Source organism: Blennius ocellaris, assembly GCF_963422515.1.
Source record: "Blennius ocellaris genome assembly, chromosome: 22".
NCBI lineage: Eukaryota > Metazoa > Chordata > Actinopteri > Blenniiformes > Blenniidae > Blennius > Blennius ocellaris.
This window is the reverse complement of record NC_137671.1, coordinates 15,300,135-15,326,293: the sequence shown is the minus strand read 5'-3', so window position 1 is coordinate 15,326,293 and position 26,159 is coordinate 15,300,135. Positions and strand designations below refer to the sequence as shown.

General features: G+C 45.9%; 3 protein-coding genes across 7 annotated transcripts in view; 2 read left to right on the top strand and 1 right to left on the bottom strand.

The window, feature by feature from the left end:
* The window catches only part of LOC308146714 (uncharacterized protein), a gene marked incomplete at its 5' end in the record, with an annotated part of 38,413 nt that extends 19,272 nt beyond the window's left edge, over positions 1-19,141 (top strand). The window contains 5 exons of the mRNA XM_080518617.1: positions 5,932-6,069; positions 6,566-6,708; positions 11,164-11,334; positions 11,457-11,565; positions 14,621-19,141. Coding sequence (XP_080374743.1) covers positions 5,932-6,069; positions 6,566-6,708; positions 11,164-11,334; positions 11,457-11,565; positions 14,621-16,789 — 2,730 coding nt within the window. The 3' untranslated portion in view covers positions 16,790-19,141. The remainder of the gene's footprint in view (positions 1-5,931; positions 6,070-6,565; positions 6,709-11,163; positions 11,335-11,456; positions 11,566-14,620) is intronic.
* Positions 19,142-20,717: 1,576 nt separating this feature from the next.
* On the bottom strand, positions 20,718-21,455 carry LOC308146466 (transmembrane protein 60-like; the record flags this gene model as incomplete). The annotated part of the gene is made up of 2 exons (XM_080518300.1): positions 21,212-21,455; positions 20,718-21,035 (listed from the first exon to the last, which is right to left on the bottom strand). The coding sequence occupies exons 1-2, from the start codon at positions 21,293-21,295 to the stop codon at positions 20,718-20,720; spliced, it is 402 nt and encodes a 133-aa protein (XP_080374426.1). The 5' UTR covers positions 21,296-21,455.
* A 1,873-nt stretch (positions 21,456-23,328) lies between these two features.
* LOC308146233 (protein PHTF2) overlaps positions 23,329-26,159 on the top strand; it is a 36,702-nt gene continuing 33,871 nt past the window's right edge. For all 5 annotated transcript variants that reach the window (XM_080517956.1, XM_080517954.1, XM_080517957.1 and 2 more), the window contains exon 1: positions 23,329-23,596. The gene's annotated coding sequence lies outside the window, so the exon portion shown is untranslated. The remainder of the gene's footprint in view (positions 23,597-26,159) is intronic.

Genomic DNA, 26,159 nt, shown 5'->3' with positions numbered 1-26,159 from the left:
ACGCATTGTGACAGTCAGTCTGCGCTCTGGTTAAAATCCTCATCATTTAATGGGAAGCATCTCGTTACATAAGCCCGTTCGCTTTGCGTCGCCGTGCCACATTGTTATTGTTGGGTACCTGCAGCGTCTCTCTGTATGCGAGGGGATTTGAGTGCGTCGGTGCTTTAAATTTGCGTACGCCTGCCTGCATTGTCGCACTTTTAAAAACGTGACGGTCAGACACCTTGTTGTAACATAAACGGTGCTCGTCCCACTAATGCGTGCTTCTCAATCACTGTGGCACCATTTTAAAGACAAGTGAGCAAATGAATCAAAAATAATCCGCCAAACACAAAAGTTTTATTTTTTTTGTTCTTCTTTTCTATGTGGACCCTTCTGAATTTTGATTTGATGAATTGTTCAGCGCCGCACTCAGAACACGATGGAGATCATTAAGAAAACACTGTCGGGGTACACGAAAAAGTAGCTTCCACTGACTTTAACCATCTGTTTGAAGCATCTGCCTCCATCTGTTCAACATTAAACAGCTTTTGCTATTTATGTGGATTTCTTCGGGTAAATGACAACATTATCAACAACTGGTGAAGTGTGTACAGCGCTCATCTGGGCATTGCTCCACTCCCAACATTGCTCTATCATCCGGGGGGGGGGGGGGGGGGGGGGTGGATTCTGATGTGAGAGAATATAATTGGTAGAGAGGGGGAATAAGTTAAAAATGACACAAACGCCGGCAGTGAAATGTGATGAAAGGAGAAAAGTGTTGACTGGAGGGGGAATAAAAGGTAAGAAGTGCAGAGAGACGGCTGCTGTCAGGCAGGTGGCAGGTTCACAGCCCGTCACGGTAGAGTCAAAACCCAGCAACAAAAAGTGGTTTTCTTCTTCCATGTTCAGAGGCAGGAGTGCAGCAGCAGCTGCAGTGTGAAGCCTCTCGCTCTCAATGTACCACACAACCTTTTCAGGACAACTGGAAAAACAAGAAGTGTGTGTGTGTGTGTGTGTGTGTGTGTGTGTTGGGGGTTGGCTCTGGGTCTGCACGGCGACACAGTCAGACCTCTTCATGAGGGTTGTCCCATGTCTATAGTTCACTAATGAAAAGCCTTTTGTTGCCTCAAACCTCCCGAGTGGCTTCATATTGAGATCCTGCCTGCTCTTTTCCAATGTGAGTACAAGGCAGCAGCTATCACACACTGTGTGTGTGTGTGAGTGTGTGTGAGTGGTACTACTGCGGTAGATCAGTTTATGCTTTCTATCATTCTCCTTCTGGCTATCCCCCCCCCCCCTTTTTTTTTTTTCTTCTCCTCCAATGAAAAATTCATAATGTTATCCTGTGTGTATTCTTTTCATTTTGACGCCACACACATGCTTGAGTCCGACACCGTTTAAGACCGAATCACATCCAAATTAAACCTCGACCATCTAAATTTAGTCCTGACCCCCCCCCCCCCCCCCCCCCCCCCCCCCCCCCCCCCCCCTGCAGGCCTGCGTCCCGGCTGTCCCTTTAAGAGTAATGTTCTTTGCAGGGCTAACGTCATTGTCCACTGGTCTTGTTAATTTTTTTCCTGCCTCCACAGCTCTCTCGGCAGTGACCTTGGGAAGTAGACGTACTGTCTACACACACACACACACACACACACACACGCACACGCACGCGCGCACCCAGATGTGAGCCTGCATACTGATAACATACACGCTCACAGGTACACGGCCACATTAGTGGTTCATCATTCGCAGATTTTCTCTTTCCTATCTGTGCGTCTCCATCACTCTCTCTCTCTCTCTCTCTCTCTCTCTCGTCCATCTGCTTCTGTGTTTGAGCCTTGTGTTGTGTGCAGCAGGCTGGGGGTGGGGGGGGGGGGATATATACAGATGCGTGCAATGCATTTTATTTCCCCTCACAAAGGTTTAATGTATTGTTCAATAAAAACCGGCGTTGGCAGGCTGGCCCAGCAGTAACCTGCATACAGTGACGGGTAGCGAAGGGCGGGTGACACGGCAGCGTTTGTGATCTTCAGAACCTTACTGCAGGCACCAAAAGTTGCTTTTTTTTCCGCTGCTGCTCTGGCTGTGTGGCTGTATTTGTATTCAGTACCTGTCTGGAGCCATTTTCAGTGCTGGTAAGGATTATGGAAGATTACAGCACTCCATTTTCTCAGGGCAAGTGCAGCCTGACAGTCAATACACCGTGTGCCTGGACCGCGAGGTAATTTGGGTCTTTCTCGTTTAGTCAGGGTTTAATAATGACGTTCCAAACATCAGACGGTTAATACAAAGCCTTTGGAAGCGCTGCTCACGTTGCGGCTTCTGTAATCGTCGAAAAGTATCTGCAGCTACGCCTCATATGTAAATTAGGTGGAACAAAAAGGGCACCTAATGGGAAACAACAACAAAAAACAAAAGTTATTTGAGTTTACTGACACAGTAAACTCATTTAAATACTCAAAAGAAGTGAGGTTTATATTCCTGGAATGGATGCACCAAATTAATGAAATGCATTCATTTTATATGACTTGAATTGTGTAAAACACTTGATTTTATGTTGACGAAACGCCAAATATCAGTCGTGCTTCCAGGAGCACCAAATTCTGATCAATCACTTCTACCTAGTAATTTTATAAACGTTATCACTTTATACGTAATAATGTAATTACATTGTATTTACATGTGAAATGAGGTCCATAGTGGGTGAAACAACTTTCTTCAATCCATAACCTTTGAACTCGAGGCTTATAAATGTAGTCATAATTATAGTGGTTAATTACATTTTCATGCACTGAGCATTCATGCTCTGCAAAATCATAATAATAATATAACAGCAATTGAATATAACTTGTTCACAATTATCAAAAAATGTAACAATTAAACTGTTGAGCTGACAGAAGAAGTGCATGTTGTTGGGATGAACGAGTTTCAATTCAGAGACATTATCTTCTGCGTCAGTGTTTTTTTGTTGAAAACCCTGTTGCTATGACAGTACGAGACATTATTGCATATGTTCACCTGATATCCTGCATCACTGGTCTGTAGTAATGAGCAATAAATTGAGCGAAATCAAGAATCACATCCACAACGCGAGTATTAATTGCGACCCCAAGGCTGTTAATCTCATCATACTCTTCAGTTATGGACCAAGAGAAGAAAAAGTGAATTAATTGTCACCATTTTACACTTTTGAGTGTAAGGTTGACTACTTGCTAAATGTTAATGCACATGTAGTTAAGTAATAATAATAATAATAATACTTCCAACTATTGTGTCACTGCCCACATGTTCTTTTCACATTTAGAATTTGAAAACCCTCAGAAGTGAAGGAGCGGCGGCAGTAAACGTGCATTCCACAGGGTTTATGGTTAATCTACAGTTCATTCACGCTGCACTGCGTAATCTCTCCGCTTCACGGATCAACGGCGATCCGTTCCGCCGCTAATTATTTGAATACGCCTCCTTCGCTGTGTGTGTCTGGACCCGACGTCGTCCCACTTGCTCTCCGGCTCCTCTTCAACAAGTCAAGCTGTGGATATTTGGGAGCAGATTAGTCGAAGACGGAGAAGCGAGAACTTTGTTGTTTGTGCGTGCGTAACGTCAGTGTGGGGGAGCCGGGGAGCACGCCATAAAACAACAGTGTCCTCTGTGATGTGAGGCAGACGCAGCGAGAGACTAATGGACTTATTGCAGCAGGTTTCAGTCCCACAGTGCCGGTAAGAGAGGAAGGCTCCGGGGTCAGGGAGAGGTCACATGGGGGGGGGGGGGCGAGAGGACGGCGCCACAGAGGATTAGGAACGACTTGATGAAAGGGCGGGAAACTTATCGAATTAACAAGTGGGCGAGACGGAAAGGAGAGCAGGATTGATTTAATAGACGCCCCACGGGGGACGCGGGGACAGGGGGGGGGGTGAAACGCTGCGTTTGCAGGCAGGGAGAGGAGCTCGGAGGACGCCCGTCACCCCCCCCCCCCCCCCCCCACCCCCCCGTTTGCCTTCATTTATTATGGAGAAGCTGCACGTGTGTGAGTGAAGCAGTAAGTCTAATACTCCTCGGGTGATCGTGACAGACTCTTCTCTGTGTAGACAAACGTCGAGGTTATTCAGCTGTTAAATTATGCAGATGTAAACACTTGTGAACAGTTTCAGTGATGGAGGAAGACACACACACACACACACACACACACACACACACACACACACACACACACACACACCTCGTGCTCTGTTGCTAGGAAAAGCCAACAGTTCCTTGTAAGCGTTTTGACTAGACGTGAGCACACAATCACTTTTTTTTTTTCCCCCCTCTCTCCCTCAGTATGTAGGTCATCGACTCAGTCAGACTATTTAAAGTTGTGTGTTGCTACATTTGCAGCGGGTATTTCAAGCTTTCAGCCGTCGGAGGACATGAAAGTCGTGTCCGGAGACGAGATGCACTGAACGGCAGTGAGCGTGTGCCGCTCGGCGTGATGAACCGCTTTAGTCATTTTGCAATAGATTAAATAAACACCAACAAGAAGCTCGTTTTGTTAATGTACCGTGACTGAGCTTCACTTAAAATGGTCTTTTTCATGATTCTATCCTCTTTGAATGCACCTGCAGCGCCCCCCCCCCCACTCAGTAGTTGTTGATAATACAGCTCTGTGTGCCACAATCTTCCAGGATTGGCCTCCAAGTAGCTGTTTGGGATTCTGCCCTCCTGGCCAAAGATGCACCCGGGAGTTCCCCAGCACCTCTCCCTCCAGTCTTCTGACAGTTTATTATTCCCCTCTTGGTTTATTCCTGTCCTCCCTCACCTGCTCTCCTCACTGCCCCCCCCCCCCCCCCCGCCCCCCCCCCAGCCTGTCAGAATGCTTCCTTGTTTTTCTGTCTTTAACATCTCCATCTTCCACCGGCGTTTATCATGTATTTACTTTCTCTTTAACACGCCTAAAAGAAAAATGGTTTTAATTTCCCCTCGTTTAAATCCAAGCTATTTTCATCCTCCTCTCCATTGTTATCCTTCCAATTCTGTCTCCCGTGCATTTGTTCTGCCTCTTTGACAGCTTGTCCTCCTCAACTTTCGCTCCTTCTTCTCCTCTCCACTTCCCTCCATCTGTCTCTCTTCCCCCTTTCTCTTTCTCTCCTGTGTGTCCACACTCTCCTCCATCCAGTCTCTCTCTCTCTCCCTTTATCTCTGCCTCGTTGTCAAGTGGTGACTCACCGGAGGCATGCAGCCAAGGATTTGGCCAGCGTGCACGCACACACACACACACACACACACCGATTAGCCAGGAGTACAGCATGGAGGCCACATGCTGCACACACAAAGAGGCGTTTGAGGGTCTGAGAGCGGGGTTACAGACAGTCACATGCACACACACGACGCTCCGGCAGCCAAGTGAGAAGCAGCAAACAGTCTGAGTGAAACCGCTGGGGCCGAAACATGAAGTGAAAACACACACACACACGCACACACACACGGTGTCTATTTTGACACTATGTCATGATTTACTGCTACCATGTGGTGTTTTTCTTTTCCCCTCCAGGTAAAATAGAGTTGAGTTTTCTGTTCCTCGGGGATCTAGTGGAATAAAAAAAAAATGCAACATACCATCGCCTACAGTATATTACAGAAATGTTCAAGGCCATATTTAACAACCTCGCCTAACCTGACTGTCTTCATACCAGATGAGTGTTTTTAATAATGTTTTCCGTATGAAAAGCAACGGTTTCAAACGAAAACGGTAAAAGTTTTGTCTTTGTTTTGGGCGTCCGTTTACACAACAGCGGTGCTCAGAGCCACACGAACACTCCCGACTCCTCCGCCGCCATGGCAACATGAAGACTCCGCTCTTCCACACGCTCTCCTCAAACGCATCCCGAATTGTTTGAAATACGAGTTTGCCTCCCGTGGAGTTTCTTTGGCCGAGGCCTCGTGTAACCTGGCGCGTTTGACGTGTCGCTGCTGCAGGTGAAGAAAACGTACAGTCACGGGACCTACAGGGCCGGGGCGATGAGGCAGATCAGCCTGGTGGGGGCCGTGGACGAGGAGGTCGGCGATTATTTCCCAGAGTTTCTCACCATGCTGGAGGAGTCGCCTTTCATCAAGGTGAGTCTGGAAACACGACAGAGTAAAACCATGAAAGTGCATTTAAAATCTCCGTTGTGTCATATTGAGACAGTCCAGATCGGCCACAGTACACTTTTGGGGATTTAATTATTTATTTATTTTTTGTTGTTCTCTGCTGAAGTGTGTGTGTGTGTGTGTGTGTGTAGCAGCGCCTGTGTTTACCGCCGTCCCCACAATGCAGCAGTGACTCACTTGTCTTCTGTTTACTGTTCTGTGTTGACACTTGAAATCTCCTGCATGCAGTGTGGAGGAGCGGCGTTGTCGGCTGAATATCAAAAGACACACCTCCTCTGGCTCAGATTCAACCGCATCTGGAGCATCAGTGCAAAGTTTTAATAGGGTTGCATGAAACTTAGTTGTTTTTTTGTTTTTTTTTTAATCTCTGGAATAAATAATGATGAATTAGTTCAAACATAAAGAGAAGTTGGGACTGCTCAAGTGATTTTATTCTGTGTGTGTGTGTGTGTGGCTCCAGCGGACTCTCCCGTGGGGGACGGCCTCCAGCCTGAGGGACGTGAGCCCCACGGAGAGCGACGACGGTCCCATCATGTGGGTCAGACCAGGAGAGCAGATGATCCCTGTAGCCGACATACCAAAGTCTCCCTTCAAGAGGAAACGGTGAGTCCCGTGGCGCGTGTCGGTGTGCCAGGGTGAGCCGGCCCGCGAGGTGCCGCTTTATGAAAAGGCGGCCTGAAAACACACTTGCTGATTTAAAAGCAGCAGCCGCTGGAGCAGCGTGAGGCTTTGTTGTCGCCGAGCAGAGCCGGATGAGACAATTACCCCTCCTTCTGTTCGCCTGTGTCACTGTCATTGTTGCCCACATGAGGCTTCACACACACACACACACACACACAGGCTTTCTCTGTGTGTGTGTGTGTGTGTGTGTGTGTGTGTGTGTGTGTGTGTGTGTGTGTGTGTGTGTGTGTGTGAGATGTTCGTTATTCCATCAGATTCTTCTTGAGGCAGCCGGCCAAACACACAACAATGTACAACACACAGATGGCCGGATTAAAGAGACCCGCATTACATTGTTGACATTTTGGAGTCCAAGCCGTTTGATGAACTTCAGGATTAATTCATCAGTAAATTGCATAAACGTCAGATTTCTCCTTGTATTTGTCTTATTTGCCCACTTGAATTCTCATGTTGTGTTTCACGTCGGTGCATAGCTTGTCCCTGGTGGTGCAGAGCGACTTGACAGCATTTGAAGGAAGTGTGTGTGGCGGTGTGTGTGTGTGGCTGTCAGAAACACTTGCGTAACAGCTGGGCCTGTGCGAATAGGTTTGTTTTTTTTGTTTGTTTGTTAAATTTTTTCTGAAAGAGAGAGAAAATGACAGTCAAACTATTTGATCGTTGTTCTGGATTTTTTCCCCCGCATCTAGTCATTTGATTGTGAATCTAAAACAATTGTAAGCTAATGAGATCAACGCTCCACAGTGTAGTTGTCTCATGATATCATTCATCTCCTCGGCGCTTCTCTCTGTCCTTGTCCTCTTTGTGCCTCTCAATATCTGCCCGCTCCATCATTCCCTCTCGTTCTCCCCGCTTTCGCCCAAACACCGGTCTTCTGCTCCCTCCTCTTCCTGATGTATTATCGAGCTCACATGCTGTTGTTTTCACAATCTCTGAAAGCAGCTCGACGGCCAAATCTGCTCGTGGGTCATTCAAACCTCGGGGGGGAAAAAAAACTGCCGGCGTTCTCCAACGACAACTCTGAATCCCATGAAGCGAGTCTGGTCCTCATTCATACGGGACCCAAAAAAACATTTGCTCTCACAGCCGACAGTGTGTTGCAGAGTAATCATGTATCAATACTCTTCACCACTAGAGGGCAGCGCAGAACTTTGCCGTTGAAATCAAAACTGAAAGTCGTCAGTGTGGTTAATCTCCACCTCCTGCTCCCATCTTGTATCAAAGTACTGTGTCAGTGACAGTGATGGAGAAGTTTTAGAAAAGGAAGAATGTGAACCAGGATCTCAGTTCTTCATCCATCAGGTCCAGGTTTCACACTGAGGGAGTCACAATTTAAAAAAGAAATTGGGAAATACTTTTTTTCTGTATTTATTTGATTGCTGTTGATAAAACTTTGATGAGAAAGACTTTATATTGTTAATAGAGGCTACAGAGTTTCACATTTTAACATTTTCGGGTGGTGGTGTGCCTCCAGATTTTTCCTGTACCTTGACTCAAAAAGGTTGAAAAACACTGGTCTATATCACCCAGACCACATGTGAAACTCAGGTTCCGGGGGATGGGGGGGGGCTCTTTGCAGCGTTGCTTCTATTTTTCAGTGTTTCAGTGAAAAGGTCAAGCTGCAGTGCACTCCCGCCAGAACTGAGACTCCCAGTCTGAGAATTCAGCTTGATTATAGAGGTCAGTCGAGGAAGAGGAAACCAAAATATTTCAGCTGCTTAGCGAAAGGAGCGCCGCGCTTCCAGCACTCTTGCAGTAATTGCACGGTAGCAGCAGCAGCAGCAGCAGTCGGAGGCGACGCTGGTTAAAAAGCGGGACGGCGACGCTCCCGAAGCAGTTAGACAATGGAAGGACGAGTCACGGTGGCAACGACGGATCATCAGTAGGGTGAAACTATCAGGTCTCACGTTCCCCATTACCGGGCGAACAGTTGAGCGCTTGGGGAATCCTGCTCCGCGATGACGGGAAGAACCATCGGCCAAGGTCGGAAAAAGCGACGTGGTAAAGAACGCCGGGCCGCCACGGGACATTGGCGTCGTGTCTGACACCTGCTGCTTCAAACACAAAAAGTCAAGAATCACAAGCTTTCATTAGTATGAGCCGGAAGGTTCAAAGTGAATATTGGCACTATTTCTTTAAGGAGAGGACTAATTGTGTGGAGAAGTAAAATAATAATAATGAGAATCATGCCCATAGGTTTTGAATTAAAGTGTAAGACGACACGAACGACTGGTGATAAAAGGAAACGGCATTATCAATGATTTGTTCTCAAACTGATGTAAAGAAACAGAACATAAATGAAAATCCTGATGTTGACCTCTGGAATAACAACAGTGGTACGACAAGCCAACAACAACTTCAGGAAAGGAACACAGTCCAGTAATTAGTTGTCTAATGGTGCATCTTCATTATCTCTGCTAATTCCTTCTACTTGTGCTTGAAGAGGCACAACTAAACTAATTCAATGTGGCCTGAATTGCCTCAATTCACCTTGGTTGTTATCTTGGACAACTGAACACCGTCGTAATCCAACTTCCTGTGCAAAATGTCTCCAAGTCCAGGCAGTGGACGAGCAGCGGTGGCGTCACCTGAGGTGTTCCTCTCCTCTCCTCTCCTCTCCTCTCCTGCCCTGTCCGATCCCCTCATCCTCCACCCCGCTGTCTTCCTCCATCACCTCCACCCTCCCTCTGCCGGCCATCTGCAGGCCTCGCTTAAAGAGCAGATTTTCAAAAACTGTTCCAGTATCTCGAGATGTGCTCGTTCAGCACTCCTCTCCTTTTCTCTCTCTCTCTCTTTTTTCCTTCCACTGTTTCACTTTCCTGGTTTTACATTTATTACTGTCAGCTCGGGGGTGTGGGTGTGTGTGTGTGTGTGTGTGTTTCTCACACCCCCCCCTCCACTCTCCTTCTTTCTTCCTCTCCCACCAGCTCATGCTCTCTCCTCTCGTCTCTGAATGAATGAACGCACGGTTCTTTCTGTCTGTGTGTTACGCTCTCCAAGGAAACTCTCACAGACCGTGTGTGTGTGTATGTGTGTGTGTTTACGTGTGTGTGTGTGTGTGTGTGTGTGTTTGACTGCAGCTCCAGTGAGTCACTGATCCAGTGGTGAGCTGACTGCAGTGCTTCCATTGTTTGGCAACGCAGCTCATTTCTGATGCTTGGCTCAAAAGCTCAGCGTGTGTGTGTTTGTTTGTTTGTTTGTTTATACCTTTCTTATCCTCCATTATTCAATATGTAGTTTTTACACACAAGGAGGATGCTGATTTGCATTGTTTTTTAATTGGCTTTTCTTTTTTAATCGTGCATTTTAACAGGATATCAAATCACTGGTGCATCAAGAGAAACAGCTCACATACTGATAATAAATATCCTTGAAAATATCCACTTGTGTTGGATATTAACTGAATGAAAGTGTGTAATCATCCACTTTTTATTCGCCTAACTCACAGCCCTGTTAGTCTATTTTTTTTAATTCAAGGATGGGATTTGAAAAACATGAAATTAATGTAATTTACAATTCAGGGTGACGTCAATCTGCACTACCAATGGTACAAAAGCATCCAGCCACCGACCGAGCACAATTTAAATAGAAAAGAATAGTTTCTCCTCACAGTTCAAAATATGATGAATAGGGAAATATCAAATGATACAGAATAAAAATTACACTAATATTAAATTCTAGTGTATACAAGTTTCTCCTCACAGATTAGAATATATTAAATAGAAAAAAATATCTAAGATAATAAAAATTACAGTAATTTCAAACACCAATATGTACAAGGTTGAATAGTGACTCATGGTAGAATGAAAGAATGAAATTGACGTTAACCCAACACACATTATTTACAAGGAAACATTATAGGAACCATATATACAATAAAGGTTCTTTTCTTAAAAACGTAAATTGACTCAAGCTTCTTGAAAAAATTACTAAAATATTTTCTGTTCAAATGTGAAAGACGCTTCTTTTCTCTTTGATTCTCAAAGCAAACAATTTGGTTTCGTGGGGGAAAACAAAAGCACCTCTGAATTGTGAGAATGATTTCAGATCAAATTGGAACATATTAAAGGAAACGATGAACAGAAAATGAACAAACAAAATAGTAAACCAGTATTAAAGGTCAACCTCGAGAAATAGTTTGCATGTTTCTCTCTGCTCCTGATGTTTGACACATCTGGATTTCATCAAGAAGAACAACAACAGCACCAGCATCGGTCTGGTGTGTGTGTGTGTGGTTTTATTTGAATATATCAAGACCGTAAACACAGAATGAGCCTCCCGTCCACGTTTCCTCACGCTCTGCTTTATTCAGACAGCGGCGAGAGACGTGGACTGTGCCGGTCCTTCATCTGTCCCTGTGTCTCTCGTCCCGCCGCTCAGCTCCACCAACGAGGTGAAGAACCTGCTGCAGTCGCTGCCCAGGACCAGCGAGCCCAGAGAGCTGCTGTTCGAGGACCGGACCCGGGCGCACGCCGACCACATCGGGCAGGGCTTCGAGCGCGAGACCACGGCCGCCGTGGGCGTGCTGAAGGCGGTGTGCGCTGCAGACAGGTGAGGAGGCGAGCGTCTCACACACACACAGTCTGGGACCGAGGCCGTTTTGTCCAGCAGCGACACGGACGCCGTGTTTCCCAGTGCTCGTCACGTCACGTCGTCTCGTCTCCTCGTTGCAGCAAGGAGCCTCACCGAGTTACCAAAGATGTGGTGTGTTTCCACGCCGCCGACTTCCCTTATGTGGTCCAGAGGCTGCAGCTGGACCTCTACGAACCCCCGCTGTCTCAGGTGTGGCATCACACACACACACACACACACACACACACACACACACACACACACACACACACACACACACACACACGCAAGCTCTCACAGGAAATTAAATCCAGAATTACCCCCAAAGTATTGATCTAATAACAAATTTGATGTGACATGCTGCCCCCTGGTGGAGGAACTGTAGTGTCATGGTTGAAGAAGATCCATCTGGAGCAACAATGTTTACACTTGTGTTTGAATTAAAAAAAACTCTCTCTCCCTGATAGGAGAGAGAGAGAGAGAGAGAGAGAGCTTAAAAATGTAACCAGTAATTTACTCTAAGTACTAAAATAAAAAAAGTAACATACCTACTTTTTAAAGACAAGAAAGAATAGAACGTGTCGTCTGCTCAGTGTGTTGACACGTCTGAGGTACAAATTACACTGAACAAGTTTTGAACTAAATCAAAACTCAGTAACCAATCAGGTGTCGAACACTGATTTATTTATTTTTAAAGAATCAAAACCACAATACAAATAAAACTTTCAATTATTCAAGTGTTAGTCATCAAAACTATTTCTATTTAAGAAAATGTCAAAACTCTCTTTCGCTTTCTCTCTCGTCCCGTTTCCTCGTTGGTTTAAATGTTTTTCTCCGGACTAAAGGTGAATGTTTGATGAGAGACTGTATCTGGCAGCATGAACCACTGATTGATAATAACTGAACAACCTGCTACTCAGTCAACAGACTTAAAAAAATAAAAATGAAAAAAAGTTATGTTGCATGTCGCCCCAATAAATCCCTAAAACATGAGATCCTCTAAACGTATTGAGAAAGTCTTCCTCCCATCAGCACCAGTACTGGTATTGGCAGGTTACTAGCAGGTTATGAGCTAATAAAACTAGTTGACAGAGTCCAGGTGTGTTTCAGTAAAGTCAGCAGGTTTTATCTACCAGATGTTTCTTCAGGTGAGACGTTCACAACACTTTCCCTGATGGGAGGCGTCATTAGCATTGTCCAGAGAGGTTAAGAGACTCCTCCCACTTTAAAACATAGTGATGGGAGCAGCTGGCTGCAGTATCCATGGCAACGCATCGGTTACAACAATGTTTTTACCTGAAAGCGTCAGGAAGTGTCGCAATGCCAGTGGACGGATCATGTGACGGTTGCATTTCTAGTTTACTATACCTGTAATGAGATTACACATTTTTTATGTACTGTAACGGATTAGTAAAAAAATTTTGTATCCTAATTACCTAACGCCGTTACATGTAATCCGTTACTACCCAACCGTGTGTGTGTGTGTGTGTGTATGTGTGTGTGTGTGTGTGTGTGTGTGTGTGTGTGTGTGTGTGTGTGTGTGTGTGTGTGTGTGTGTGTGTGTGTGTGTGTGTGTGTGTGTGTGTGTGTGTGTGTGTGTGTGTGTGTGTGTGTGTGTGTGTGTGTGTGTGAATATTACAATTTGGAATTTTGTTTTGCGTTTTCTTTCATTTTTAATTCATACTAGACATGTCAAATCCATAGTGTGAAACTAAAATACAAACACAATTTTATTTCTATAGTGTGAAACTAAAATACAAACACAAATACAAAACAAGATTTAAAAAAAAAAAAAGGTGTTTTATTTCTAGTATCAACGTAATCACAATCCAACGTGGTCGTCTGTCAATGTCTGTAGCGTGTTGTTCTCTGCAAGCATGCCTGTAGTTTCCTGACAGAAACAACAAACAGCGCCTACTTGTGGCTTGTCATGGTAACTTCATCGTTTTCAAAACGTCGCCATGTAAATGTGAAACTTTTCTGAAACGAAAACACAAAAACGACGTGTTTTCACCCAAAAATGTTGCGTAAACGGGGCCTCAGACTAATGCAGTTTTAATTTACCGGGAAATCGTGCTAATGTGATCTAATAATATTCATGCTACTGCAGAATCCAGACACGTCACACTCTTCTACTTTAGTGCAGAGGATTTGGCTGCAGCCTCTGCTCATTGTTTGAGATCACTGCTAATGAAGATGAAATGAAGCGCCGTATCGAGCACACACACACACACACCCACACACACACACACACGAGGTGAAGCATCTATTTGTTTTCTCGAGCTGTTCGGCTCTTCATTAAGACGAAGGCGGCTGTACGAGCACAGAGTGGATCACAGAGCACAGCGACCTCAAAAGGAGCCTCAAATTGCTGGATTTGTCTCACGATGGTACCACGGCTATACTAACATCTGATTTAGAGTCCCGGCTTTTGTCTGGCGGAGTTGTTCTCGCATGAAATGAAACTCAATTTTAGCCTGCAGGTAAGTTCATATGAGGTAAAGACGCCAACAATTTGTTATACATTCCAGGTTCATTTCAAAATGCTTTTTTTTTTTATGAATGAATGAATGAAAGCAGAACTGAAATTGTGTTTCACTTTATAGGTAATAATCAAAGCCAGTTTAAGAAATATGTATAATCCAGATAAAGCTACAGGTCCATTAAAAAAACTCTAATATATTACAGTTATTTCTACGCTTTTCTGAAATTCTACTGGATTATTATGGAATCTGGTTAAAGAGAATCTGTTTAGTTTGAAGTTTAAGCGCCATGAAGAAAGTCTCCCATTAGCCTCAATCAATAGCTGCTCAAAAAGGAGCCCAGGTTATCGGCTTTTCAAAATAATTTCAACTTTATCTTGAAATTACAACATCTGATCTCATGAAATATTGCCATGTTTTAGGATTGTGAGAAATGTTAGGCCGTTATTTAGGGATCCTCCAGTTCACCAGTATTGACTGATCGCTCCATCCGCTTTTCCATCCGTCTTCTCCACGGCTTTGTCGCGGGCAGAGTAGCTGGAGCTAATCCAGATTACTGCGTCACTTCAGTTCAACTTTATTTATATAGCACCAAATCCAACACCGTCATTCCAAGGTGCTTTTAGCAGGGAAAAGAGAAAAACATGAGCAAGCAGGGGACCTTGATTTGGATAATCGGCGATAAACAGACCCTGGCTCGGGTAGAGAGAGAGAGAGAGAGAGAGCGTTGTTGTGTTTAAAGCCGTGGCGCTCGATCACCTGGTCCTCTGGTGTCTCCGCAGTGCGTGCAGTGGGTGGACGACGCCAAACTCAACCAGCTGCGGCGGGAGGGCATCCGCTACGCCCGCATCCGCCTCTGCCACGACGACGTCTACTTCATCCCGCGCAACGTGGTCCACCAGTTCAAGACCGTGTCGGCCGTCTGCAGCCTGGCGTGGCACGTCCGCCTCCGGCAGTACCACCAGGCGGAGGAGGAGGAGGAGGAGGAGGAGGAGGAGGAAGATGAAGCAGAGCAGCTTGAGCTGAAGGAGACGCAGTCCGATGCGGGGGATCTGGAGAGAGACGAGGACGAGGCGGCGAGGAGAGAAAATCGAGCTGAGAAAGGAGCAAAGGAGGAGATAAAGGAGGAGGAGGTGCAGGTGGAGGTGTCCCAGAGCGGGACGTTGCTCCCTCCCAGGACCGAGGAGCCGGCGGCGTCTCGGCGACCTCCCTCGGTGGACGCCGTCAGGGTGAAGAAGGAGCTGACCAACGGGAGACCCAAACCGCAGGATTCACCTCCTGCAAAGGTGAAGACGGAGCTCCCTCCTCTTCCTCCTCTTCCTCCTCCCTCGCCCAGTAAAACACCTCCTACTTCCAGGCCTCCCTCCTCTCTTCCTCATCGCCAGGACTCAAAACCTAAAGCCACATCGAAGCACCATCCTCATCATCATCGGCGTCATCAGCCTGAGAGGACAACGTCCTCCTCCGATCCTCACTCGCCTCCTTTCTCCAAGTCTTCCACTCCTTCAGGGTCCCTTCTTACTTCCCTCCACCCGTCCTCCACTGCAGCTCCTCTTCCGTCTCATTCTCCGGTCTCGTCTTCCTCCGGAGTTTTCTCCTCGCCCGCGGCCGCCTCCCAGCCCTCTGTCGCCCCTCCTCCCCCCTCCTCTTCTTCCTCTGCGTCCTCTCAGGCAGATCAACCAAATCAAAATCAAGACTTGGTCCAACTGAGGACAGATGTGGACGGACAGACGCACTGTCCTCAGCCTGAGGGCCGGACTCACAAAGCAGCCGCTCAAGCTCTGGGCGACTCACGGACGAACCTGGTCAGTGACTCTCGGACTAACCCGGTCAGCGACTCACAGACTCGCGCAGTCAGCGACTCTCAGACTAAGCTGGTCGGCGACTCATGGACTCGTCCAGTAAGCGACTCTCGGACTAACCCGGTCAGCGATTCGCGGACTAACCCCGTCAGTGACTCATGGACTCGCCCGCTCAGTAACTCACGGACTCGCCCGTTCAGCGACACTCGGACTCATCCAGCCAGCGACACTCGGACTCACTCGGTCAGCGACTCTCGGACTCACTCGATCAGCGACTCTCGGACTCACTCGATTAGCGACTGTCGGACTCGACTGGTCAGCGACTCGCGGATTCGCCTGGTCGGCGACTCGCGGACTCGTCTGGTCAGCGACTCGCGGACGCACCCGGTCCCTGAGGCGTGGACTCACCCGGTCAGCGACTCGTGGACTCGTCCGATACACGAGTCGTGGACTCACAGGCTGGACTCGGACTGCAGGTCCCCCGTGGACCTCCCCCGGCGGCCCCCACACAACGCCGCGAGGCAGGGGATGTACATGCAGCAGTACCCGCCTCAGCACCTCCCCCCGCCTCCTCCTCACCTCCCTCAGATGCTCCCCCCCTCCTACTCCCCCCTCATGCCTCCTCACGCCCACCTCCCTCACAGACCTCCCAGCCTCCCCCCAGGCGCGCTGTCCAGCCCGTCTCCGGCCCCCCCTCTGAACTCCTTCCTCGCCCAGAACGCTCCCCCGCACCCGCCTCACCCGCTCCACCTGCCCCCCCCTCCCCCGCCACACCAGCCCAGCATCACCGCGCAGTCCCAGCCGTACTTCCAGCCCTCTCAGCCCGGCTCGCAGTCCCTCCCCCCTCACCTGCCCCACTCGCACCAGTACGCCAAACCCTTCTACCCCCCCCAGCACCCCAACTTCGCCCCTCACCCTCACCCCTACCTCCCCCACCAGTCCTTCCTGCCGCAGCCCCCCGCCTCGTACCCGCTGCAGCCGCAGTACCCGGCGGCCGGGCCGGTGCAGCACCCCCTCACGCAGCCTTTCCCCCACCCCCCTCCCCCTCCTTCGTCCTCGCCGCCTCCCCCTCCCCCCCCTCTCCCGCCCCCACCACCCCCCTCGGTCTTCGCCCCTCCCCCACAGTATGAGGAGGAGCCGATTTTCTAGTTTGTGTACATACCGGCGCCGTTTTTCGAAAATGTACAAAGGGTTCGTTTTGCTCGTTTTGTAAAAATTGTGTAAAAAGGAGAGGAGATTGAATTGTCGGCCGGACTTTGTTCACCCCGGACTGGCTCAGATTGTACCGGCCTGCGGCCTGCGCGCCGCCAGAAACTCCCAGAATCCCCCTGGCCACCGCGGTGCTTCTCACAGTGTGTGTGCAAGAGAGTAAAGCCACCGGTCGCTTTGTGGGAAAACCACCTTTCAAGTCACGAAAGATGAAAGCGATAAAGTGAGTTTTGGATAGCCGTCGCTCGTCTTCACGCACTTTGAGAACCTCTGACTCCTGGTTTGGACTTTCAGGGTCGACGCTGCTGTCTGTTCTGGGTTTCTGAGGCGAGCGGCGCCCCGTCAGCCGGAGGAAAATATTTATATGGAAAAGGTTAAACGCCTGACCTTTGTGTCAAAGTTGCAGCTAATGCTTCCGTTTTTAAATTTTTTTTTGTGTGTGAGTATTTTCTTTGTACCCGAGACTGTTTGTGAACTTAGCGTGGGTCACTCGCAGAACTTTTCCCTGATATTGTATTTTGAGCAATAATGCTCTGCAATAATCCGATGAAACGGCATTTCCTCAAGCAGTGCCATCCCAGCCATTTTTCTAATCGCTCCCCCCATCCATAATGCCACAATTACACGGTGGTCTTGAACCTGTCGCCTTGAGGTTGGATGTTCATCAAAGTCTCTTGATTTGGGAACAAAATTTGAGCCCTGAGTCTCAGGAAAAGCAGCCTGAAGGACTGAATCTCTTCTGTTCATCTCCCGACCGATCGTTTTAATCTGTTACCGGGTTGCTTCACCACAGGAAAATGATATTCACCTCCCAGTATTTATAACCGCGTGTGAAAATTCATGAAAAGGAAAGTATTGTGTGTTGCTCATCAAGTCAAAGGGTTCAGTACAACGCCGTCACTTCCAGGCACTTTTATGGAGAAAAACCCAACAAATCCACACGAGAGAGTCGAGGAAAGGGGAAAAGAAAAAAAAAAATCGGTCCTTTGATTTCATTTCATTTCATTTCATTTCTACAAAACCACTCTTAAATGATTTTAGCGTCCAAATAATGACGTCTTCTTACAAAACAAATCATAGTTTAAGGGTTCAGTGTGTCATCGTGTCGACAAGCCTTGTCCTTTACCTTCCTCCACCATTCCATCATTCTGTGGTGAAGAAAGAGAGGAAAGTGCGAGTTCACACATCCAGAATGATGATCTCCTGGTGAAGCAGTTCAAAGCAATACCTGACGCACGTCATGACTCTTCTCAGCACTTTTCATTGGAAGGAAGACGACCAACAGGGCATTTTCCGGTTCTTCCAACACGAAGAAGAACAGCCTCCATCAGTTCCGTGATCCACTTTCTTTTTTATTATCGACTCGCGTTTGAAGAGATGGTACACTGTTAAGAGCTCATTCCCAAAGCACTGTTTTATCTATTTTACCTGCTCTCTGTAAGATGTTTTATTTATCCAGCAGGGACCGACGAGATCTCCTGTGTGTTTTTTTTTTGTTTTTTTTAAAGCTCTAAATTATTAAAGGTCTTGTTTCTATCAGAGGCGGTGAAGAGTAAGTGTATTTATCTGCTTCTCCATGTGGCCTGTGGAGCTTTTTGTGATCTGGGTTTTTTCGTGATGGGACGTTGGGAGTGCAGCTCGCCTGCTGATGTAGCCCACGACGTCCCGTCCCCCGTCCCCCCCCCCCCCGTCCCCCGTTCCCCCCCCCAGTGCCTGTCTTTAACTGTGAACTACTGAAAAAGGTCCGGAGCCGCACGCTGCAGCTCTCCCCGTCTCCCTCGTGTTCCACCATCTCACCGGAAACGGAGAGCCAAGCCTTAAGGCCACCTCTGAAGCCTCACGGGTGTTGTTGTTTTTTGTTTTTTTTTTAATAATTGGCCTAAAAAAAAAAAAAGTAGGGAAGTGAAAGAAAACGCCTGAATTTGCCTCAAAGGGACTGTGTGTGAGCGGCAGCAGTGTTCAGTGTGCGTCTCCGGGGAGAGAGAGGCCACGACTTGATACCAGTCCAAAGTCGCTCCACAGCTCATTTCTTTCTTTCTTTTTTGGTTTTTTTAAATCTTTGTGACGGTTTGAGTTGTTAAAAGATACACACAAAAAAAACACGACAGGAACTTCTATATTTTTTGTACAAACATAAGGAAAAGTTACAAGATTATTTATGTCATGTTGTTTTCTGTCCTTTTCTCAGCACTGTAGTGTTGTACAGAAACATGTTTTGTAAAGCGGGGACGAGTAAGAACAAACGACAACAACTTGTAGTGTGGTTTCTACTTTCAATATGAGCCCAGCTAATAAAAGGTTCAATGTATGAAGACGGTGAGCAGATGTGGTTCTGTGGTGCTGAAGACAATGTGGACATTTAAACACCAAATGTGAAAATATGAAAGCTGAAGTGGGTCGAAACCAGCGACTGTCTGCTCCAACCTAATGATTAGAATAAAACGTAATAAAACAGACAATCTGGATGAGACCCAAGTTAAAAAAACAAAAAAGATTTTTGAACATTGTTGTGTGTTTTTTTTAATGCCATCTTAAACTTTCTTTAAAATTTTTAAATGTATTCTCAAAAATTACAATTTTCTTACCTCTTGCTTTTACGCTTTCAAAATATTTTTTTAAATAAATATAAAAATGTTACATTAAAAGGTCAACTAAAATGTAAAACTTTAAATGAGTAAAATTGCAAAATAAAAGATTAAAAGGAAAAAAAAGTTTTCAATTGTTGCAATACAGTTTAGAATCTGAATATTGGAGAAATTATTTCATTATATTCAAGAAAAGATGAAATGTCACATTTAAAGTAAAATATTTATATATATATATATATAGATTTACAAAAAAAAATACTAAATCACAGGAATAAGGTTGTATGAAGTGAATATTAAAACTAGCTCTGAGATTTGATTTGAAATATTTTATTTTGTGGCTCCAAATATAAAACTGTTTATACTCAGTCGTTGTGAAGATTTCAGTGTAAATCCTGAAAAGCCTCTGAAATGAAGCGTCCCGGCCTGAACGTCCTGCGTGAGGAAACGTGACGGATACAGAGAGAGAGAGTGAAGCCGAGGAGGCGGAGCGACCGGACGCTCTGAGACGCTTTCTCTTCACCTTTAAGGTCATTTTAACTCGACAAATCAAACATGTGACCACAACATCCTTGTAAACATGAAGCTACACTCACTTCTGCTTTATTTGTTGTGGTTCAGGCAAGGTTTCATCCTTCACCTCAGAGATCAGGAACAAAAAAACTTTTTTTTAACTAAACGACGCAGTAAATGTTAAATACTGTAATCTGCAAAATGAGAGAAATCCGGAAATTGTGTCTTTGCTTACAGATTCTCACAGCAGGATTTCAGATTCGGACACATTCAGTATTTTGTTGGAGTCAAAAGTCGTAAACAAATTAGTTTTAAAATCCTATAATGACCAAACATCCAGCCTGTAACTGAACATCGTGATCTGAACTTCTTCACGCCTCCAAATGAGCCTCTTTTGCTTCCAAGTGGACTCATTTGCTTGTAATTTGACATCAGCTTCATCCAGAATCTGAGGCAAATGACTTTTCTTTTTTTTTTTTTTAAACTGGTGCAAATGAAGCTTTTAACAGCAGTCCGAATAAAATTCACACACTTTGGCCACATGGAATATGAACACAACAAAGCGGATAAAAAGTACCATTTCAGCATCAGTCACTTCCTTGATAATTAATAAATACAAAAACAATCCTGGAACTTGTCTTCTCCCAGTGGTTTTCTTCACAGTAGTCTGACGGAAGCAAAGTTGAAGGGACGTCGGGGAGACGCGCAGCAGATTTCCAGCTCTGCTCCAGTGGAGGACGTCTCTGGACACCACCCCCCCGTCCCCCCCCTCAGGCCTCCCTCCGGTCGGGGAAGATGTTCATGCCGAGCTCCACCAGCGCCCCCAGCAGCACGGCCCACAGCGGGACGCACACCACGCTCAGCTTGACGTCGGCCAGCCGCTCCAGCTTGGCGCACAGCGTCAGGCAGAAGCCCAGCTCCAGGAGCGTGGCCGTCAGGTACCAGCTGCGCAGCCGCAGGTCCGGCGAGCCGTTGCGCGGGTCGTAGCCGGGCTTGCAGCGGCCCGCCATCTTGACGGCCAGCATGAGGATGAGGATGCCGTCGACCACCCAGACCGGGAGGAAGATGAGGAACCAGTTCCACTGCACCTGAGGGGGAGAGGACGGCTGTAACGGTCGCGCTATGGTGATTAAAAAAAAACAAAAAATCGAGCACCTTGTGAAAGCATTGGAGCTTCGTGGAGGTGTGATCCTTCCTGTCGTGATGCCGTGTGAACAAACTCAATATTGACCTTCAAAAGAGACGGACAAGTCCAAACTGCTACCTTTCCATCCAGCTTGAGGACCACCATGATGAGGAAGACCAGGGTGAAGACATAAGACAGCAACACCCTCTGAGCCAGGGACATCTCTGCACACCGGACCAGGACGGAGACAGCTGCAGGAGGGACACGAGAGGTCAAAGGTCAGACACGCATCTCCACTCATTTTAAAGGTGTGGCAGTCAGGCATCAAAACTCCTACGAAGAAATATCAACCCTGAAATAGCTTCTGGTGCTCATCGCTGGAGTGGCAGTCACACCTCTGTTAAGAACAATAAATGAACAGTGAGTGGAGATTATTACAAAAAAAATCCGTATTTCATTCATTTGGATTAATTTAAGGTTCCACTAGCAGCTAGCTAACTCGATTTTGCGGCTAATCGGTTTGATTGACAGCTTCTGGCTCACCTCAGAGTGTTTCTACCTCCACCGCCAGCATCTTCTTCTCCTTTTGGCACCAAACATTCACGTTTAAATCGTGTTTTTGGATCAGTAAAATGACATGTTCACAAACAAGCGAGTCTATTAACGTTAGCACCGAGGTCCGTTATCTGTACTGGTCCCGCCCCTCTTCGGAGGTGATTGGTTCATTTTGGCTGACACGTCACAGCTTTTCAGACGTCAATCATTCCGTGTGGACCGTATTACCGTAAAGCTGCCAATGTGCAGCAACATTATGGCGATTTGCTGTAACTCCTCGGTTTGGCCACCAGAGAGTGGAGTTATGCTTCATTTGTGACTTTGAATGGCCCTTGCAGACCCAGTTGGAACTTTTGGAATATTTGTAAAGTTTTACGTGACAAATGAAGACAGTGACATGAAATGTGTGTGTGAAGTGGTGCAGGCATCATTAAAAAGTCATATTACAACATGCACAAAGCAGGATAAGAAAGGAAGATGCAGAAATAAACCCTCTTTGTATGGCAATAACTGCTCACTCACTTCTCGCTCCTTTTTCTTTTAGGAGGTTTTAATAAATACATAAACACATGATTCTGCTGATAAAACACTTTCTAAAGAGAGCCGGTTGGCTGTAATGATTACTATGAGGCTACAGTGAGAATTTAAAGAATTATCTTATCAATAAGTTGTCAAATACAGAATTTATTGGATATAAATAACATTTTTTTGTGTTCTTCTAGGACTCTATTAACTCGGTGAAAAAAGGTCTACATTTTTGAATATTTGTGCACTTTTCCAGGAGCTGTACTTTTATCATAAATGCTTCATAAATAGCACTTTCAGATTTTTAGAATCTTGGTCAAATGTTTGCATTCTTCAGGTTTCATGGTGGGTTTTATTCAAATGTGTATTTTTCTCTTCTCAGCTTAATATTTTGCAGATCAGCACATGGGAACGAGGTCACACTGTAAGTATTTATCTGAGTTGTACATCAGGGATCTTTTGGCTTTACTAAAAATAAATCATATATTGCGTCCGCAAATACAGAAAAGAAGTAAAAAGTTTTATCCTTAATGCCAACTTTATCACATAGACAATATAAAAAATACTGTAAACTTTAAATGTTTTATGTTAAAGGTGTAGAAATACATTTGACTTCACATTATCTTTGTCTTATAGCCATGAGTTTTGCTTTCCTGCTTTTTCAGTTTGTTAAGGGATTATTTTCTGAAAGAAGTCAGATGTTATTGCTTTGTTTGTTATTCACCTCAACACGTTTTCTCTAAAAATATCAGTTCATCCTTGCAACTCTTCTTATTCTTCAACTCATATTTGTTGATTTAAAAAAAAAAAAGGTTTAATAAAATTTTGTAAGAGTATGTCTTCGGAAATGATCCTAATTTGCTTTACTGGTGAGATCAGCATTACAACTGCACATCTATAAAGTGTTAGACAATTCAAAATTTAAAAAAATAACACACACACATACTCTCTCTCTCTCTCTGACGCTCTCGCCATGTAAAAAATAAACAGGCGGTTTAAAAACAGAACGTTCATTGGATTAATAATTCGAAGATCTTCGTAATAGATTAAAAACTCCAGTTTGGAGAGAAAGTTGAGATTTGTTACTTGTCACATCCCCCGCCCCGTCATTAAAATCTCAGTGCGCCGCTATGCGGTGTGTTACGGTTGCGGGCTGGAGCTGTTGTATTTTCGCAGAAGAGCCGCAGGAAGGGAAAAGCAAGAGGTTCAGACAGAAGAAGGAGAAGAAGAAGAAGAAGAAGAGGAGCGCTCTCGCTTAATCTCACTCCCACTCTCTCTCACTCTCTCACACACACTCACACACTCTCACACACTCGGCATCTCCTCCACACAATGGAGCCGGCAGGTTAGCTCAGCTCAGCTCGGCTCAGCTCAGCGCGGACCCGCACACGGAGCGCAGCGCAGCGGCGGGAGGAACTCGGAGCAGCCGTCGCAGTGCCGGAGGTAAGAGCGAGCAGCAGCAGCCCAGGGGGGTGAAGGTGGGGTGGGGGGGGTGGAGGTGGTTGATGGGGTAGTTTGTGGATGGAAGGTGTTTCAAGCTAACCATGTAGTATGAAGAAGAAGAGGAGGAAAAGGAAGGCTCTCTCTCGCTCTCGCTCTCGCTCTCTCGCTCTCTCTCTCTCTCTCTCTCTCTCTCTCTCTCTCATCCAGCTAGCTGCTACATTAGCCACATTAACGTGGACAACATCTCTGCACTTTAACGCTCAAATCAAGCTTTTTCTACTTTATTCTACCTCATATCTGCTCTCGTGTTTATCCTTCACCCTTCAACCTCTCATTATCTTTGCCGAATAAGATAAAAAAAAAAAAACGCATAAAAAAAAAAAAGATCCAAAAGCTTGATCAGCTTTGTTTACATGTGTAATCTGAGTGAAAACATCTGGAAAATGTGAGAATAAGTGAAAACCAAGAGAAAGGAAGGAACAGTCAAATATGTAGCCTCGGGTGTCTTTTTGCATTAGTGACAGGAATTAATGGATATAGCAGATTAAAGTAAGATAAACATTAAGCACAATTGAGTTTTGGGACTAATTTTGCTCCTAATTTTAGCTTTTGGTGACTTTACACAACTTAACTTTAGCATATTCATGGTTTTTGTAATAATAAGCTGTCTTTACGAAACCATCAACTTATTCAGATGTAAGCAATGTGTTTTAACAGAATGAGTTCAGTGACAATAACAACCGGGGCACGTTTTTTGTGCAATATAGCTAAAACCTCATTAAATTAACCCAATCCGGTGCATGTTTTTGGAATAAGTTAACTCATTTTGCACCCTTGTTGCATAATGATGCATAATTTGACAAAACTGAGATTTCAACCTTTTACTCTTCATTTATGTGATGAAGTAACAAGTTAATACTGATCACCGTCCTTCAACTCACTTCATTGTGGCTTAATATTATTTTGGAACTCTTTATATTTATTATGCGTCAACTAAAGTACTTCACTTTTTTCTTGTGGGTTTTGTCTTTAATAGCCAAGAGTGTTATTTTGCTTGGTTTGTTAATGGATTATTTCTGAATGAAGCTATTTATTATTGTTTTATTTGCAGTGATGATTAATAATGATGTGTATTTAAAGCTAGTGCGACAGTCCTTCTTCAGCATGTTCCGTGACTCTTGTTGCTCATGTTAAAATAACTTAGTTATTTTTAATAATATTATAAACAACACTAAGGTTTACATGTTTCACTGTGTCCAACCAGGAAATGACGAAGCTACAAACTCACTCTGAAATAAATCCACTAACGCACTGAAACACGTGAACCAGGATTATTTATCAAAGTGTGTATAAACGAAGCAGATGATCACAACCATCTCATTACTCACTACAACCGTAGTAACTGGATCTTCTGCACATGCTCAGTAGAGACATTCAGAACCAAGTTTCCTCCCTCGTGTCACGACTCCCAGTCCAGATTCTCCCAGGACTTGGTAGTTTTATTTTGACAGTCACTCACTGTAATAACAATACTTGGAGTGGCCCACTATACTTACTATATTGTTTTCCACTTTTCTGTCATTGCTGTGGAAACGGACATCTTTTTCAGAACGTTGCCTTGTAAAAGTGAAACGTTGTCTTGTCGTCTAACTGCTGCGGCTGCTGGTGCGCGTGTTGGACCTGTCGTCAACAATCCAACGCGCTTCACTGAATAGTTTTCGAGAATTGAACGTCAGAGTTGCGTAACGATGAAGCAGACATTTAATTGTTTTTCCAATTGAATCTGGTTCTGGCATTGCGGCTGCTCTCATGCCACGGAGTCGGCGGAGTGGCGGTGATGCTCATGTTACACACACACACACACACACTTCAGGCGCGTGCTTTTGAGACGGTGATGGATGGTCTGTTGAGCAGGTCGGTCCTGTCAGTCAGCGGCTCTGCAGCGGCTCTGCAGCGGCTCTGCGCCGCCGCTCATCTCTTTGTATCTTTAAGTGCAGTGACCTTGAGAGTCATTCTAGCTCGCTCTCTCCCTCTCTCTCCCTCTCTCTCTCTCTCTCTCTCTCTCTCCCTCGTTTATCCTCCGACCAGCTCTCAGACTTTGTGGTTATATCATCAGCTGCAATATTGTTACATCACACACTCGAGCGCCGTATCATCCGAGGCTGTAGCTGCAGCACGGCCCGCGGCGAGCTGTCCTGGCTGGCGGGGGAGGGTCGCAGTGTGGCGTTGTGTTGGAGGACGGCTCGTGGGAGGAGGCGTCGGTCAGGACCGACGGCGTCTGTGGAGGAGTCCTGAGACACAACGTAGGAGAAAGGACCCGCTCCCCGGGAATCCTTCCTGCGGGAATCCTGTCATCGCTTCACTAATCCATGGAGTCTCACAGCCACGCAGGCACGACTCCAGACAAACACGGTTGGAGTGAAAACGCAAAACTCTTGTTGCATTTTGGGGTCAGTTTCCATCACGACGGTGCTCGGAGCCACTGGAAATGCAACTGTATGAAAACGCTCCATCTCCGTGGAAACGGAAGGAAATGCGACTTCCTGGAATCGGTGCAGACGCT